We start from the raw sequence: 18,065 nt of genomic DNA, 5'->3' as shown, positions 1-18,065 counted from the left end.
TGGAATGTGCCAACTGGTGTTGTCAACACTACCTTGGACACCCTTTAAAGCCAGAAAATGAGATAAGTGTAGTTGCTACTTGCAAGCTTCTGCACAGTTCTTGAGGCAGCAGTGAAAGTACGACATTTATTGTAACCAATTAAATTTAATATTCTTTCCGCTGAATAAGAGTTCACTCTACCTGAAAGAGGGAATGGTAAAACAACACACTTTAAAGGTGAATCTAATGGGGAAACAATACGAAGGGATAGGAATATGGCAAAAAAGGATTATAGTGTGTCCAACTTGTTAACTTTGGTGCAATATTTAAGGTGCATTCACACCAGTTCTGCTCAGTTCACTTTAATCCAACTCTAGTTTGTGTCCAAGAAAGTCTGGTTCGTTTAGGGAGGTGTTATTGTCCAATCAAACTTTGATGCGGAACAAAAAAGCAAATTTTGGTCCGATTACAAACCAAGTTCTCAGTTCGATTGAAGTGAATTCTGGTGTGGTTTGAACGCATCTGAGTCTGAATGCCAAGAAGACCGGAGATAGACTCCAAAGGCAAAGACCAGAGGCCACTGAGATTTGACACAGTGCAGTATGAAAGAGAACCGTAGTATCTGAAAATGTAACAAATGTTGCTATTTTGGATCTCAATCAAACAAAGTTTACTGGACTACTAGATGTGTAGCAGTCCCTGCCATCCACAGACAGAAGGAGATTTCAGTTCCTTGGTATGAAACGCACTGTTTTGGGTTCTCTAGAGAGTGTTAATATGGATTGTAAAACGAGGATGCTGAGTAAAAATGTTTTACTATGACAAGGCTTCTAGTTGGACCATGAAGTGAAAAACCAAACTTTACCTCCACTGGAAGGGAGGTAAAGTATCTCCACTGGACATTCCAGTGGAGATACATGTCCTGGAATAAGAAGAAAGTTTGAAATTGTGACACCGAAAAAATAAAATAAAATAAAATTAAGAATAGACAGAAAAAAGTTTGGTTGTAGTTCTAAACACATTGTCCTTTTACTTCTTTCTCTCCCGTTTTGCTACAGCATCCACTATAATTAATATGGATATGGCCAACTATGCAACTTAAGTTGTGTCATTATGCAGTGATTTTTACAACAGGAAATAGCTACTTCTATTGTCAAGAATCTTTAACTCTTTAAGGAGTTACAGCTTGTGCACAACATTTCACTTTATGTATTGCTCTAGATTATCAATTCATCGCTTTGGTGGAAAATTACGAATCATGACTATAATCATTATAGTCATGATTCGTCTTCAGCTTTAAACGCAGCACTACCTGAACAACTTTACTAAAGGATCATTTTTAGACAAACCAGTTGCATTTGAAAGTAATATCCTGGAAAAACTACTTTCCTCAATATTACTGTGAAATGCTTCGTGGTCAGCAACCGATTCTACGGAGTATTTACCGTCTGACCAGAACACAGAGGACCCAGATTTTTGCCGGGGTAAGGGGCCACAGTTGCCCATAAATAGCTCAAATCTACAAATACTTCAGATCCCTTCGAAAAATGCTTAAAACTGCCTAACAGTAAATGTACCTCAAAATGCATTAATCCACACAGCAGAAACCACTTTAGGACTACTGCAGAAGATGAGATCTGCATTCCTCCTTTTCCACCACTCTAAGGGGTTCAGCCAATCAGCACCAAGGAAAATGAATGGCCTTTATTTCACTTAGTAATTTTATTGTTTAGGCTCTATTACTTTTGCTTAATTATTCATTCCTTTTGACTTACATAGGTCTTTTTGTGGATAGAAATTTCAGCAGCTATGTGATTTTGAGAAAATCTTTGTTCCCCTGTGTAAAGCTTTAAGCTTTTAGAAAAATATGGTAATCATAGATTTATTTATTTTTACGCTTTTAAACTTGAAGCCTACAGCAGAGATTTCAAATCAACCAGAGGGGGATAAAACTGCTCTCTCCCTTGAGTGCTCCTCCATTGAATAATTGATTACATATCAGTCACAGCGAAAAGAAAACCTGGCGAGACTGAGCAAGGAATGAAATGGAGAAAAAAAGAAGTTGTGTATCTTTTAGTCCTCCTTTGGCTCCCGTTGATCTAATATTGATTGCCTGACATTGGTCAAATATCCCATTCTGCATCTTGAATACCGGGTGTAGGAAAGGAGGGAAGAGGCAGTCTGACAGGACAAGGTGCAGGAGAAAGGCTGATTACAACCATCACTCACCAGGGTATCATTGATCTCCAAGCCTTTTTCTGTGATTGAGAAGACTCACCGGCTCCGATTGTTAACACTAGCTTTACTTGCATTGGATTCTTTTTTTTTTACACCCTTAATGTATGTCATCTCATGTGGCACCTTCTAGATCGTTTATTGCGGTGGGAATTTATTATATTCTAAATTGTACTGACAGCTTTTATGCCTCAACAAAGGATTTTGTGCAAATGTTTTTTTAGTTTGATGTGTTGCTTTGTTGTGGCAACCACAGAAGGTTTCATGTGAGACAATATATAGATCTAAGAGAGCCCCTCTCCCTATATTCTATGAATTTACTTTTCAAAGTTAACAAGTAAACAGGAAAACTGAAAAAAAAACTTGCTACATTATGCATTTGCTCTCTGTGAGTGTTTTGTTGCTTTTCTCTTTGCCCAGAATGGAACAGCAATGTCAGGAGCGCTTATTTCAATGATGTCTTGGATCACAAGAATGAAGAAGAGCCTCATTTCATGGGACTTGGAATAATTGCAGTGTTTATACACAAACCGTGGTGTAGCACAGCCAGGCTTCTCTAGGGAAATATGAACAATGTAGAACCATGGCCTAGCCCCTACTTTTAAACAGAGTTGTGCATTTCAAACAGAGCTGCTATTTTCAGATTGTGTGCTTTATTCTCAATGTTGCAACATCTACGCTGTGTTAAAGGAGCGTTGTTTTGCCAGTAAATTACAGTCTGGGTACTGCCGTGTCCTCTTTGTTGCTGATACGCCAAACAAGTTCTGCAAGTGTTGATGTGCTTTTACTGTGATTACCAAAGATGCAATAAAACTCACGAGAAGATGACAGTTTTCTTTGACAACATTCTCAGTAAGAAAGTGCTTTAAATGTGAATGTAAAATCAGCACTGTGTTGCTTTAAAATATGTAAATAACCTAATCAATCGGAATGTGCCAGTCGCTCTGTCATATACTTGGTAAAACTTGTCTTGCTGTTATATGTAGAGGGTCAGCTTTGCTTTGGCTAGCTAAGTTGAAATAAAGCAAAGTACCCTAATAATGTCACTGTAAATGTAGATCTTATTTTAGAAATCTATAATCCCTACTAGGTTACTATGCTAAAGTAACTATGTCTCCTGAAGCTACATGTTTTGCTTGTACTGTTCAGTAACGACATTTGTCCAGCGCAGATCTAGTTGGACCATGATGCACAGAGAAATATTTGCCCTCCACACAGATTGTAATTTTCATCTAAATGGCAATTTTGTAAATGAGGACAAATACAGTTTACACAAGGAGTAAGGACTGAAATCATCAATATTTACTCAAGTTTTCTACAGCAAATAATACATAGTGCAGACATCCATGGACATTTCTGGCTGTAGGTGGGTGGGGTTGACCTTAAACTTGTTTAGGGCACCAAAATGGTTAGAACCGGCTCTGAATTGCTACATTGATCCACAACTTTCCTCACATTACTGTGATGCTGGTCTGTGGTTCACCTGATTCTAGGGAGTATGTATTATTTAACATGTATTCATACAGCTGCCCATAAATACCTAAAATCCACAAATACTTGAGATGGGTATAGATGTGCCTTTTAATTGTTCAAAGACTAAATATACCTTAATATGCACCAATATGCAAAGTGTAAAATGTCTTAGTATTACCACAGAATCTAATATCTACAGTCTTGCTTAACTCTTTGGGGTAAATTACCGTCAAGGTTGATTGGCTGCTTAGCAGACGCCAGCCAATGACCAATTAGCATTGTGCCTAGTATTCCAATTTCACAACCTGCATTTTCTGACGAGCATTTTAGATATGCTCTACAAATAAATTCAATAGTAGAAAAAATTTACTTTCCACAGAAAATTCTATGAATAGTGACCCACAAAGAGGCGGGGGTCCAATGCAATAATAATAAAAAAAACACTTCAAATGTATTGTCTTTTTCTCACCATAAACTCAAAAAATGCAGATCCCTAATTTTCCAGAGCCAATTTCAATGGCCTTACAATAAAAGCTCAACTAAACGATCCATCACCAAAGGAAGATCACACAGTCACTTACCTTTGTAGAAGCACTCCTCGCTGTGCATGATGGTAATCCTGTGTCCTCGGAGACAGGAGGCCCGGTGGAGCTCGCAGTGGTTCTGGTACAGCTTTCCATCTGAACCACACACTGGTTTGTAGTGTGGTTTGCAACGATCCAAACACCTGCACTCCCCTTGGTCAGTCTCATGGTTGATCACACAATGGCGTCCCAAGCCACAGTATTTATGCTCACATGGACCCGGATAGCTGCTGTGTCCCATAAAACCTAGAGAGAGCACACAACGGGAGAAAATGAATCCATTTATGTTTGATGTATTTATGCATCTGCCAGAATAGATGGAAAACCCTGGATTAAAGCTTCTATTTTCAGATGAATGTAATTTGTTAAATTCACAATGCTGCTTGACAGAAAAGCACTATCAGCACTGGAAGGTTTATTTCTCACCAGACCACCAGTAAGTCACATGCATAAATAATGCAAAAAATTCAATCTAAACTGTCCACTAAAAGGTACAAAAAATGTATTATTTGGAGATACAAAGGCACCACTGAAATGATTTGTGTTTCTTTTACTAACTTGAATTTAACATTCATTTGCAGAGAAAACAACCTTTGTGTGATAATGATTTTTGCTACAGTAGCGCAGATTGTTCTTTTTATGACAATTTTGGTGGTTTAATGACTATTTCAAAGACTTTTACTGGTGAGTCAAAATGGAATAACACATTTTATTTGAACACATGCCAAAAAAGAAAAGAAATAAACCCCATACAACGGTGATAAATTCTATCTTCAACTTTCCAGACATGGCCTTGCACCTAAAAGCTCCATATCTGATGTATTCAAAGCATTTTATTTCATGAAAATTGCCAGGCAGTCACATAAAAACAGATGCAACCCATTTTTGCCTCTCCATGGACAATTAAAAAGAAGATAAAGCCTTTTCAAAATATCTCAAGAGTTAATATTTTCTATAATAATGTAGATCTAAACATTTACTGGCTGGAATAAACCAGATTCCAAATCTTAAACACAGTGGTTGACTGCAAGAATTATTACATGCTTTAATAATTTTGCCTTTAATGCAGGAGTGGATGGACAATGTAAAAATAGATAAAATCTTTGGAAACTGGAAAGTGAAAAATGTGAAATAGTAGGGTTTTTTTCTAATTGGAGACTACAAGAAAGGTAAGCTGGGAACCTGGCAGGTATGACAAACAAACCACATTTACTTACTAAAGGAAATGAGCCCCCCTCCAGCCCTGACCATCACCCACCCCAAAATTTGAATTGTTTAAGATGCACAGGCTTGTGGAGTAATTCTGTTAAAGATTTCATGATTTTGTGAAATTGTGACAAAAAGAGGTGAAAAGCAACATAACTACATATTGAGTAGGGCTGTAGTGATACAATAATCTCATGATACAATACGATAGACGGTATTCTGTTAACGATACGATATATATTGCAATATTCGGCAAACGATACAATTTAGTACACTTTTGTGATTTTCTGAAAGATTTTAGAGGGACAGAGTGATTTTGGTGATATTTTGTGACTGTTATAAAGTTGGATTGAATTAATTTAACTAAAAACTGATTAAAAGCACCAACTACACAATACCTGGCTCTGGTTGGACACAGACTTAAAGTCGACAGCTGGACAAAATGAATCAAAGAWGTGGTGAGAAAACATGTTTCTTTTAATTGAAACAGTMCAAACTGTAGCTTACATGCATTTGTAAAGTAAATAAAGTGCACCAAGTACCTGCTCTGAATAGTTTGATACCTTTTTAACCTTCACTTAACATCTGAAGGAATCACTCTAAGCCTGATGACCTAATCACTCTCCCGGCGAAGMAAGCAGTGAGTGAGCAAGGMGACAGTTGGATGTTACGATACTTGCGGATGAATATCGATTTTTTTTTCTAGGACAGAAAATATCGATATATATCGCAACATTGATATTATTGCATTGATATTATTGCACAGCCCTAATATTGAGAAACTGTGGAAAAAAATATTAAATTGTGCAAAATGGTCCAATGGCAGAATCCTATATTCTACAAGTAGCATAATAACATTTAAAAATTTCTATGCAGCAATTCAATAAGCAATACCTTTAAAGCTCTGCTGACTTTCTTATAGTGTAACGTTAATTTGGAACCAAAGAAGCTCGTTTTTAGCAACTTCAGAGTCAATGTGCATATCTGAGTCATTTTCCTGCTTCTGCTTCATGACGCCTTAGACTGAAGCCTTATTTAAACAACAGGAACATGCACCCATTTATACAATCAAAGCTCTTCTGTGCATCATACAGGTGCTTAAAACAGGACAGTGCCATAAAACGGTGCATAAGCTTCCCCTGCCAACGTCACTTACTCCTCAAATGTTAATTTATGCCCTGTAATCTGCATTTGAATGAACACTTCAGACTGAATGACCTGAGTGGGAGTAATGTGTCCCAGGGAGAAACTAACATATCTGGAAACAAAGCGATCCTTTGAAAAACAGCGAGGACAGAAACCTTGAAGATTTTATTCAACTTAAAGGTAGAGGCATAGAAGAATAGCAGAAAGATGAGCAGAGTTGGTGGTAAAGCAGGTGTGGTGATAAAGTTATCACCGTCTTTAAAATGACTTCATTTCTGGGGCAGTGAGGGTAATTTCTCTCATAAATATTCTATGAGGGGTTCTTTCCAGAAATGTTTTTATTCTGCTGTGGTCTGTGGACTTTTTGATCTGTATAAACACCAACAAGTCTTGACAGGCATCAGTTTAGTTCACACACCGTAAACCAGCTTTTCACACTTACGACAGTTCTTTTGACTATCCTTAAAGAGTCAAGAGATACGTTGGAAACAGAAAAAGAAAATACTGTTAGGTTTTACTGTTGCATGTTGATCAAAAGGTTATGAAAGGAGGAAAAATTTGTGTTAGATTTAATGTGTGAATACTCATTAACAACTTTTACATTACATTAATTGTATTCAAGTGGTTTTAAATGCACTTTTCAAATGTTGCTTTTCAGAAAACCTTATCCAAATACATGTGCAAATACACATTAAGGTCCGTCCATATGTGTTCATGGACACATTAAATAAAGAACAAAGAAGAAGCTGGAAGACATTTAGACAAACCAGAATCTGCATCTGTCTGTCATTTTTTATTTTTATCTATAAAAAACAGGTCAGACACCACATGCACAATGTCTGAGAGTAGGTGTTTGTGCATATTATGACTTTAAGTGTTTATTCTCACTGTGTAAGTTTAGAAACTTTGACTTAAAATGTGTTTTATTACTCTGAACTGCATAGGGGTGGCTCAACATCACAGTTCTTTCATGACCAAAATCATATAAATGAACCTGGATTTATTTGTTTATGTATTTATTTTGGCTATAGAACTATTTACAAAATGTGTAGTAAGAATGTTTGTCCCTTTTTCCAAGACAACTTTCAATGTCTGGAAGACAAAAACACACAACCATGCCAAATCACGTCTGCCAACAGGATTGTAACAGGAGGATTACACGTGAGCGCAATTACAAATGTAGTCTAAATAAACCACTTTTCAGTCAACATTTCACACTGGTTTCATTTTACGACAGATGGAAGCATTTAAATTTGAAAATGAGATGAGCAGATGTTGGTGGTAGTTCAGACAATTTTTTTAGCAAACTCAACGACAGAATAAAATTGATACCCAAAAATGGCGTAGTCAATACACTAATTTATGACCGGCATTATCAAGATGTATTTTTTAAACTTTAAAACAAATTTTGAAAAATAAACCAAAATGATTTCATGTTAGAATGTTGAACTTGGTTCCTATTGTACAGATTAGAATAATTTTAACCAATCTGAGCTGAAATTAGAATTAGTTCTTGCTGTTAGTTAACAAATTAGTTAGCAAATTTTCAGACTAAAAAAATGTCACTGGCAGTTCAGGCTTTTTAAAGGTCGGTGATCAGCCAACTGCGGTGCATCACTACAGACACAGGTCACAAAATGTTTTCAATGATTCTTTAATGTCTGGCGTTAAATCTGGAGATTTTTTGTGGCTGAACAATTTAATTATCAAATATTTTAGTGTGCATTTTTGCTAAGAATAAATAAAAAAATTATGCTTGCAACAAATGTAACTGTAAAAAAATTTAGCAAACAGAAATTCAGCAAAGTGCTGTACAGCAAGCAAAGTAAAACAATAAAACAGCAGCAATTAGATAAATGGGTATAAATGTTTTTGTGTAACAAAAGCAGGGAAGGCAAACATAATATGAGCAATAACCATGAAAACTATTTTTAAAATAAATGAAAAGAAAAACTAATATTTCCAATCATTCTCACTAAAACAATGAAAATAAACAATTGTATAAACAATAAAAACACAATAATAAGATTAAATTATTATATAAAACTGTAAGTTTTACACAATCTTTACACGCACACATCTTCAATGATTTGTCAAAACGCATGAAAAATGTTTCAGAAAAACATTTGAGAGCCTTTTATCCATCAATACAAAATGCTCAAAAACAGAGCTTGTACTTTCCAGTCAGATATGAGGGCAAACAAAGCGACTTAAACTGTCTCAATCACATTGCCAACATCTCCCCAAACACAGTCCTGCCTTATCCTCCAGCAATCACAGAGGATTTAGACGAGATACGAGTCTGAATGCTGTGACCTGATTTGAGTCAGTCAATTTGCTAGTTTATTAATTCCCCGTTGTGCCATAGCGTAATGATTATTCAGTGAATTTGTGCTGCACAGCCAGGCATCCTCTGCCACCAGCAGGGTCAGCAAAGGGCGCAGTGATTTGTTGTCAGCATGCACATCCAGCTGTCTGCTCAGCTGACACCAGATACTAACGAGGAATGGTGGACAGTCCGGCATTTAGTGCTAAAACTGGTATTTTTCAAATTACAGACTAATTTTTTAATGTAGTCATCAAAGTTTTACAGACACAGCTCACCAGGGCACAGAGAAGAAAAATAGACAGTTGCTTCAGAGTGGCTAATATTGAATAGTGTAGATCTGAAAGTTGTAGATTGTGTGCATTTCTCTTAAAGCTGAAGAATGTAAAAAAATGTAAAATAAGAAAAAGGTTTTTCACAACTGTCGTTTTGTCCTGACACTTATATGAGACATAATCTGTGAAAAGTTTGAGCTCCTGCACCTCCTCCAGGCTACTGCCGTTTGAAGAAATGGACCTCAAAATTGGCCAATCAGAGCTGTCACTGAACTTGTGTAAGCGCTGCTCAATGTGCTGATGGAGAAGCAACTTATCGTTACAGGAAAAGCTTTTACCTGCCGTCATTGGTGGCCATGCTAACTAACCTTAGCAGTTGTAGCAGACTATGCTGCAGTGAACCAGCTGCAAAAATTAATCAACAGCGCTAAAATCCTCGTCCAGGCTCTGATTGGTTGTTTTTAATACCAGGTGTAAGCAGAAGAGCTATTGTTTATTGGGGGTTTTTTTTTTACATTCTGCAGCATTAAAGCAACATTATGTAAAATGTTTAAAAGTATTTAAGAAATTAAATACTTTTTGTTTTAAAATAAATTTTAAAAAAAGTATTTTTTGTGACAAAGCTGCCACAAACTTTGGACTTCTGACAACTCAATTCTGCGACTGTGAAAAACCTCTGTGTCATTTTCAACAACAGTTTAGACAAATTGCCCGTGCAGTTAGCTTTTATCATCTATGCTTTCTAACTAAAATCAAGCCTTTTTTAAGCTTCTGTGACCTGCAGAAGTCTGTTCTTGCTCTTTTCAGTAACACAATTGACAAATGCAACAGTTTCGATGTCAGTGTCCCCCCGTCATCAGAGTCACCTCCAACTTGTTCAGAACGCAAGTTTTCAACTCACTCCCAGACAGGACCACGCTACACTTGTTTTATTTTAACTACACTGGCTTTCCCATCAGTTTTAGAATGAATTTTAAACTTGTATTTGTTTTTAAAGCTCCCTTTCATTTATCAGAGTTGTTGAATTGCTTTATTCACACCAGGTCCTTGAGGTCAGACAGTCAACATTTACTTATAGTTTCACAGACAAAAGTACATACGTCAAAGTGACAGGTGTTTGGTTGTGGCTGTATTGATCTATAACTGAACTTTGGCTTTTTTATTATTATTTTATTTGGAAATAAGGATTTCCATCACATTCATTAATTACAGTTTTAGCCATTCAAGATCATAGATAAGGATGGAAGCAGAAAATCAGTGATTTTGTCCATGTTGTCTTTTTGATATTTTCTTATACAGACTATTTCTTATTTTGGTTGTGAACAACAGCAAAAATGAACAGAATGTAACAAAGCCAGACAGCACACCACCCCAAACAATAAAAACAATAATTACAAAAAGGGCAATATCACATAATTTACAAGCACAATCAAATGAAGTCAGATCTGATTGTTTTTTGTAAATATACTCAGTCCATTTGGTAGAGATCTTTTTTTTTTTTTCAACTTGGAGGAATGTCTTTTCCATAACATAAATATGATAGGCAGACTTTTAATATTTAAAAGTGTTACTCCTGTTTTGTTCGACCTTGTTTATTCTATTTTGTTTTATGTATCAGAAATCAGCCAAGTATCAGCCAAAAAGCAAGTTTTGGGTTTTAACTGCGTGTATGTAAAATATCTGATATGCACAACGATAAAAGTATCTCACTTCAGCAAATTGTCCCCTCCAGTATTTTTATCCATATGCACCGTATTCCTAACCCCCATTAAGTTCATGATTTATGGGCGCGACTTCCGCCGCAAACCGGAACCGCCATTTGTTTACATGTTAGCAACTCGCTAACCGGCTTTCTCGAGGTTTTTAAGCTATAAAATATGTGGGAACATCAGCTATCACAGCTTAGATGCGGCAGTACTGTTTTACCGCAACCTACAGCTATTGCGGGGAGGGATGGTGACTTGAAGAAATGGCCGCAAATAACCCGCACTAGCATATTTAGCTACTTCACTGACTCAGTTGCTTCAGATACGGATTTACTTCCATTGGCTTTTTGTCCACACAATGAAATGAGCACACAACACACTTTGGGTTCCCTGTTTAAGTTTAGAAGTTTTAGCCAAATCCTTTTTGTTTCCTTATCTGTCGGTAGATGATGAAAACTACCGCTTATCACAGAAACTCTACCTTTTTGTTTTGGGAGCACATTCAAAACAAACTTGCTGCTGCAGCCACAAATTAAACTTGGTCTGGTTATTAGAGTACAGATAGAACATCACAACAGTTACCTGAGCTCCACCAGGGCATCTTAGACACTTTACAGCGGCAAGTTCCTCTCTATAACAGGTTAATGTGTGATTCGGTTCGGTTCTAGTCCGGCGGCGGGAGATTATCCATATTACGGTCTGCAGCGCGGCAGCTGCGGTCATTTCTCCGCTGATTTGCAGCGACACTCAGCAACGGAGAACCTCGAGGTTCTGGTTCTGATGGACTAAATAAACCCAGATTTTTTTTATTGTGTCTTATAGAAATGTATTAGTGATAAAACACACTTGCTGCAACCACTTAATTAAAATATATTTTTTAAATCAAATAGAGACTAAAATTCGCATCGTACCATGAAAATATTATGTAGTTCTGCTGTTTTACACTGTCAACACAAAACTGCAGCTCAAACCTGACCAACTTCACTGTTTTTCTCTTCTTTATTACTGTCAGCTGTGTTCCTGTCGCTCCCTGTAACTAAACTCATTTACGACCCTCTGTACTGATCATCTCTCAGATAGCAGACGGCATGTCCGTATACAAGTTTTACAAAATATTGTACAATAACCGAACAGACCCATAATACTCACCACTGTCTATTTACTGAAGTGACCCTCTCTGTTTTCACAGAATGGTATGATCCATAACCTGTTTGCTACCAGACGCAACGCTACCGGAGTAGATGCGACGTCGGCAGTATATTTTGCTAAAGACTGAAAAAGACGTTATAACTTAACGCAAAACTTGTAGCACAGAACCGCGGACGTCTAATAAGATCAACTTCGTCACGCATTGGAAGAACAGCAGGAGGATTTTCGCAAGACCACGGAGGCGAAGAAACAAACATCTGGCTCCTTCAAACATAAACTCGTTTTACGTTTATATGAGCGTAAGAACAATCATCTACATTACTGGAGGCCAACCAACCGAGCTCGACTCCATGAGAAGAGGCTTTTTAGCACACAGAAGCAGGCTGATAGTTTAGGTGTGTGCTTCTTTTTTATTGACGGTTAGCTAGCAACGTTTTGGTGTGCATTACTGCAGCATGTCAACGTGCTTTTATTCTCAAAAACAATGCTTTGTGAACTATGTATTAAACATTAGAGTCCTCTACTTATTGACATGGGAATATATCATCCTGGTATAAAAATAACTTTTAGTCAGGCTCAGCAAAGAGCATTGGGGTTCTAACATCATTTTGAAGAAAGTAATTCCTTGATGCATTTACACATAATGTAAAAATACATCAGATATACTTTAACATGGCCAACACAATTTAAAGATGAATATAAAACTTATCATCTTGAAAGAAACATTTCAAAAGCATGTTGTATGAAGCCTTTAAAAATACAACTCGATAACTACAGTTTTCATTCTGTATCTGAATGCCCACATCCACTTAGGCAACATGTTGCCAGAATTTTGTGAAATCTTTTTGACATGTACAAGATTCTTTTTCTGTCATGTTTTTCTCTCCTTCTCTAAATGGAGACTGTTGGACTTGCATTTATCTGATCTTTTCCATCACAACTACTCTAAATCCTCAGAGAGAGAAGAGTGTAGTAAACAACACTTGAGGTTCTGGTTTCACTCAGTTCACCAAGTTAAACTGGCTATCAAATAAGAAACGGAGATTAAAAAAAAAATTTGAATCAGCAACTAAAATAATGCTGCATTCAAGTAATGTCATTTTCTCACAACTGCAATTCACATTTAGATATTAATACTTGGTTTCTTTAATTGGGATGTTATATTTTAAGTTGATAGTCTTCTGATGTTAAACAGTATTTTTAATTCAATCTTTTGTCATGCTATGTTACATACATAATATAAGTATTATGTAATCAAAGCAATACTCCAGGAATTTGTTGAGAGAAAAACATGACAAAAGATATGAAGCTTAAAAAAGTAGATTTTACTTTTCCGTCAGCAATGGTAACAGAGGTGTTGCATTAGCTTTTGAAACAATCTTTTTTCACTTTACCATCTGGTAATTGCAGCAGTGTGACAACACCTTCACTCCTGGTGGCATAAACAACTCTTGAACAATTTATGAAAATCTATTTGAGGCATGAGCTCTTTCAGCCCTTTGAAGCGGAGCAACACACTTTGTTTGAAACATTGATGATGTTGCTTCCACCCCAGTGAGCTTCTATAGTGCACTCTTCCACTAAAATCCAGGATAAAAACCTTTAAACTTGAGTCTGTTCTTGGCTTTCCATTTTTGGAAGTCTTTAATAATTTTTATACAGTAAAACGTGAACTAGAAATAAAGCAACCAGATGTCAAACCACTGCAGTTACTATGTTAACATATAAAATAATGTTCGGTTAAGTATTTAAAGTTAAGCTGTCAGCAAAAAAAAGAAAAGGCTAAGAAAGTAATGCAATTACAATCATGTGGCTGTTGTAGAAATGAGTAGTAATTGTTTACTTAGAAATTGAAAAGTAGATTTACATACAAAGGGCATCTGAATTGCAATGATTACAAACCACTGGAAAATTATGATTAATTTTGGCATGCAAATTTGATCAACCCACTGGCAATAGTGCCACATTTGAACAAGAGAGCTGGATTAACATTTTATAACCAAAGTATATCCCATGTGTCTGGAAGTCCACAATGTGATCTATGTGGCTGCGGTTTTTTTGAATTCAGTATTTTTATAAAGCACATTAAACACCTGTCATTACTGTATGAATCATGGCATTCCTTTTACATGCTAACCTTTTAACACAGAGTACAAATCAGTAGTACTTCTGCTGCTGGTATTAGACATGTAGGATGGGTTGAGCTTACTAATAAATCATCTTGTAGTTCGTTGAAAACACAAGTGACAGCAGGTGGGTAGATTTTGCAAAATGCAGAATTTAAATGCCTTCAAGTCATCAAGCCTTCAAAACAGACAAAAATGAAAGATTGTCCAACAACTCTAACAAAAAATAAACTGCCATGAAGATTCGCTGCAAAAATGAATCAAAACTTTATAAATTAACTATCCACGGAATATCGTTTAGCTTGTCAATTTTTCAGAAAGATGAATAGCTGCATCCCAGCTGTCTTCTTCATTGCTTAATAAAACATCTCCCTTGTACAGATTCTCATACTACTTTGATTTACAACTTTAAATCACAGATAATTAATTTGGCAGTTTAATCATTTATCTATTGGGAAAACAGACACTTGTGTAGATTAAACATAGTGACAAATCTCCTTGAGCACCTCTGCATGCAACAAAGATAGTTTTATTTATGTTTCATACATATGTGCAAAAGCAGTAAAAGGCATCAGCCAATCAGGTCTGAAATATAGAGAAGTAAAACTTTGTAACGATAGATGTCAAGCTGTAGTGAACCAAAGAAACAAGTCAAAAAGTAATGCATTACTTCCAGCCTCCGACGGCGTATATGTGTGTGTGTCGATCCCTGGATCACAGCATGTGTGAGAGAGAGGATGAGAGCACCTGGCAGCCACTTGGCAACTCTCCGTCCCATTTCATTTGCTCTCCTAATGACTGTACGTGGGCTCGGCTCTTCTCTCATTCTGTCCACATCAGGACGCAGCACTGAGAGCATTCCCACCAACAGCCCCATTTATCACAGATTGTCGACTAATTGTAAGTACCCCACGCTTCTGACATTACTACTTCACATTACAGTGGGCTGTTTGGTATGCAAACCGCACACAGATGAGCAGCTCGTCTTCCCCTGACTGATTTCCCCGTTCTGTTGCGAGAACAGGTTTATTAGGCGTTTTTAGTGAAGTCTGTACAGTAATTGAGGAAGGAAATTTTAATCAGTTTTACAGTGGAATCTTCCAGCTTTTAAGGTAGAAAAAGGCCACAGTGTTACACTTTTGGGTATGTAGAAACTCTTCCAGTATTAAAGTTAAACATGGATGAATGCAACGTTAGGATTTCAGAATCCAAAAAGTACCAACTCTTAAACAGCTATAATGTTAATCTCCCACTTTTATCAGTTTTGTAGTCAATAAATGAACTTCCACACCACAGGAGCAGCTCAAACCTCCAGATTCTACGTCATATTGTAAGTGGTGTTTCTCCTGAAACTAACATTTCTATTTTAATGTTTTTAGGGACAACTTTTGATATTCTTAGTCACCTCTGTGTCTAACAAGCAAGAGCAATTTGTTCATAAATATTAAATTCACATCTAAAAAACAAGACTAAAAGGTAACACATCGACTTCTTAAACTGCATTTTTTAACCAAACCAGATGGCTGAACCAAATGCAATTTTATTATTAGCATTAACTTCATTAAATGTTGAAGTTTGATTTGTTCAGAGAGGGAGAGCATTCACACCACCATTTGGTCTGCTTCCATCTAACTCCAGTTTGATCATGGAGGTGTGACTCGAACTCTGATGTAAACCATAAAACAAACTGGTCCACCTACAAAGCTCGGTCTTGATTCAGTTTGAATGAACTCTGGCACAGTTTGAACAACAAGTGGACCAGAGAATCAATTTTTTGCAAAGCAATCCTTTACTGTCCTCTCTGATGGTGAAGACAGAGCTGATGTGAATTTTAGTTTTGTGAGGTTGACTGTGATAATTAGGTGTGTAGGTTTGGACTTGTTGCATGTTGAGGGTTTGTTTTCCTGGCAGATTGACTTTGTAGTAGTTTGAAGGTGATGTTTGACCACAAAGACTAATCAGCAGTTCAGGCTGCTGGATGCAATTCTTTGTAATTGATATAGATGGCAGAAATTATGTTAAAAATAAGACAAAACCTTGCACAATTATACCTTGCACAGTATGATTCACACTTTGTGGAAACATATTTGTTTTCACTTATTGTGTTATGGTTTATTAGAGCAAGCACTTTGAACTACATAACATTTACTGGGACAAGGCTATGTTTTACAAGGACTTCATTTTGTGTAATTCTATTTGCTTCATGGCTCTAAAGTAATAGTACAATTCTTCCATTGGAGTTGTATGGTTGTTTGCTTCAAACTGAGGCTTTCATCTTTCACCCGTTCACAATTTACAAATGACAGAGGCCATTTCCAAAGGCAAGCACATGTCAGCAAGAATTAGGACTTAAACTGAATGGTGAAAACATTAAAGCTCACATTACTCACGTCTAACAAAAAGCAGCAGGAAAGGACTGTTTTCTCACAATGATGAAACACATAAAAGACCATGTCAGATCTCAAAACATGAAAGAAGACAAATCAAAATTCTAGTTGCGTTTTTTTCTTTAATTTGCAGCTATATGCCACACTCCCTGCTGAGTGGAAGCATACACACAAAGACTATGCATGCATAATATTTCACTTGCTTTCTCTGCATGCAAATAGTGAGACTAAACAAGATACAATTAGGAGGTTTTGGAAGCAAAGTGTTAGGAAAACCAAACCCCAACCAGTTCCCCCTCCTCCTTTAACCTGTTTCAATTTTATCCCAAACAGTCCTGGATTTGAAGGAGGCTGTCACTGCTCCAAGATGATTAATGGCGGAGTTAGAAAAGCATTTTGGATCAAGACTTCAAAGAAAATATTTAGAATGTATACCAGCAGGGAAATGCACATAACTTTAAAAAGTAACAGTTAGTTTGGACACTACATACAATAAAATAACTGAGTGGATAGCGTGCAGCTCTGGGGGGTAATTTTCATGTTTTGACATCGATGCGGTCCTGCCATTCAGATGAAAGGTGCATTAAAGTTAATGTTGGCTGAAAGCAGGAACCGACCTTCAGGATAATGTTCCTTCCTATGATTACTGCGCTGACCTTCAGATGGAAACGGCAGCGCTCCTATTGCCAAGCCTTCATCATTATCCACTGTAAGTAGCAAGGGTTCATGCAGATCACTACGAATTATTGATGAATCTCAATTAGATTCGTCTCACTCCATTTAATTCTACACATTTAGGATATGGTTTGCCAAAAATTATGCTTATCAACATCCTGGGAGTCATTTATACGCTGGAGCTGAGTGTTGATGGGAATATTGTTGATCCTGTTAAATATGCAGCAGGTTCTGCTTCCTTTGGCAGTCCTGATGATCACCATGACACCCATCACTCACCTTTTTTTTCCCACCCTTGTGTTATTTTCAGATGAGCATTTTAATGTTAACTGAAAGTTCATTAAGCAACCAGAAAACCTGAAAACAAATTGCCTGTCAGAATAGTACACGGCAAAATGGCTCCTAAATGTTATTCTAATGGCCTGGTAGAGTCAGTTTATGAGAACATTAGCATTCTCCTTCATAGCCATCATAAAAACAAACTGTGCAAATGGTGACTGCATGTGTAGGACAAAAAAATTGAAAAGAAGGGTTTCTGTAAGGAAGCTGGAACAGATTATATTTCCCCTTTTCTTAAATTAAGTCTGAAACTGTATAATTCAGTCATTCATATGCAGTAATTTAAAATGCATTTTTTAAAAGTCAAATTATCCAATAATAAAACAAATATCTTAAAAAATGTGTGGTTCTTTGGAAGCCAATGTCTACAAACAAACAAACAAAAAAACATTTGACTTGTTAAAAATGCTGAGTCTTGCTGCTTTTTTATCCTGGCCGACTAATTAGAATTGACTTTT

General features: G+C 36.7%; 1 protein-coding gene across 3 annotated transcripts in view; it reads right to left on the bottom strand.

The window, feature by feature from the left end:
• fstl5 (follistatin-like 5) overlaps positions 1 to 18,065 on the bottom strand; it is a 186,918-nt gene that overhangs the window by 117,741 nt on the left and 51,112 nt on the right. For all 3 annotated transcript variants that reach the window (XM_017307175.1, XM_017307174.1, XM_008421086.2), the window contains exon 4: positions 4,270 to 4,518. In XM_017307175.1, coding sequence (XP_017162664.1) covers positions 4,270 to 4,518 — 249 coding nt within the window. The remainder of the gene's footprint in view (positions 1 to 4,269; positions 4,519 to 18,065) is intronic.

The sequence above is a fragment of the Poecilia reticulata genome, linkage group LG10 (assembly GCF_000633615.1).
Source record: "Poecilia reticulata strain Guanapo linkage group LG10, Guppy_female_1.0+MT, whole genome shotgun sequence".
NCBI lineage: Eukaryota > Metazoa > Chordata > Actinopteri > Cyprinodontiformes > Poeciliidae > Poecilia > Poecilia reticulata.
Note: the sequence above shows the minus strand (reverse complement) of the source record. Positions and strands in the feature narration are given on the sequence as shown.